Here is a 1,467-nt window from a genome sequence, read left to right on the forward strand (position 1 = left end):
ATGTGGTTCGTAAGAGATCCATGTGCTAGCGAAAGCGGGGATAGGGAATTTTATTTGTTGAAGGTCAATTTCAATTATGGTTTTTCTTAAATTCACTTTGTTCGTTTTTCTTCTTTGTTGTGTAATGTCATTTTGGAAATGTATTGATAGTTATTTTTATGTTGTGTACAGAACCTTAGCAGCTCGATTGACAACGCTAGGCTTCACGAGATGTTTGTAGATTTTGGGACCATTTTGTCTTGTAAAGTCGCTAGAGATGAGGTCGGAAAGAGCAGAGGATATGGATTTGTTCAATTTGACTCCCAAGAGTCAGCGAATTCTGCTATGGAGAAACTTAATAACTCCTCTGTTGATGGCAAGCAAATGTGAGTTGAAAATTAGTTGCTTTCTTGAATATAGTTCTTGTCTCGTGGACGAAATATAACTTACCGTTTGAAGATTGTTTTTCTTCGCATAGCTTCTCTTCCTTTTAGTTTGGACTTATACTGTTTCTTTTTTGGTTGAAACTTTTGTTACTATTCTTATTATTTTACTATTGTTATGCATGCAGATATGTTGCTAACTTTGTCAAAAGGAGTGACCGCTTACCGGCCGATCATGAGATTAGATATACTAATTTATACATGAAGAACCTAGATCAGGACATAACGGAAGAACTTATTAAGTTGAAGTTCTCTGAGTTCGGTAAAATACTAAGTGTGAAGATTGCAAAGGATGATAACGGAACCTCAAAAGGATTTGGGTTTGTCAGTTTTGAAAGTGCTGATAGCGCCAAAAAAGCTGTGGAGAAAATGAATGGAGTTCAACTTGGTAAGCTTTCTATTTGTTTTCACAAGGAATAGCAGCCAGAAAGGTTGCATAACGGCCATATACTCGTTCATTTTCACTTTATGTGTTCAAATTGTTTTGTGTAGGATCCAAGACCCTATACGTGGCTAGGGCACAAAAGAAAGCAGAACGGCAAGAAATTTTGAGGTCCTTATATGAGGAGAAGAGGAATGAGATAGTAATGAAAACGGTGAGTCATTTTATGCATATCTTGGATGCTCTTATGAGATTTTCCTTCTATTTCAAATTTGCAATATTCTCAAAGGCGCATATTCGCAGGCTTCAAATGTTTATGTCAAGTACATTGATGATGCTGTCGATGACAATGACCTTCGCAAACTTTTTAGTCAATGTGGAACCATCACTTCTGCAAAAATCATGCGTGATGATAAAGGGATAAGTAAAGGGTTTGGGTTTGTGTGTTTTAGCACTCCAGAAGAAGCTAGAAAAGCTGTAGAAACTCTTCATGGTTGGTGAAACTTTCTTTCCACGTTCCATTCTGCTTCCTGCCTAGGTGGCAATTACTAATTTTATCATGTCTCGTTTTGAGCAGGTCACATGTTCTACGGAAAGCCCTTATATATTGCAATGGCCGAGAGGAAACATGAAAGGCAAACTAAATTGCAGATTCACTATGCT

General features: G+C 37.3%; 1 protein-coding gene across 1 annotated transcript; it reads left to right on the top strand.

Annotated features, from left to right (window-relative positions):
• Positions 1–1,464, top strand: LOC109705253 (polyadenylate-binding protein 7-like; the record flags this gene model as incomplete). The annotated part of the gene is made up of 6 exons (XM_020225983.1): positions 1–63; positions 172–365; positions 551–810; positions 915–1,018; positions 1,108–1,297; positions 1,382–1,464. Coding segments are annotated over exons 1-6 (894 nt in total), but the record flags the coding sequence as incomplete, so codon positions are not given.
• Between the last annotated feature and the right edge of the window lie 3 nt (positions 1,465–1,467).

This window comes from Ananas comosus, unplaced genomic scaffold (assembly GCF_001540865.1).
Source record: "Ananas comosus cultivar F153 unplaced genomic scaffold, ASM154086v1, whole genome shotgun sequence".
Taxonomy (NCBI): domain Eukaryota; kingdom Viridiplantae; phylum Streptophyta; class Magnoliopsida; order Poales; family Bromeliaceae; genus Ananas; species Ananas comosus.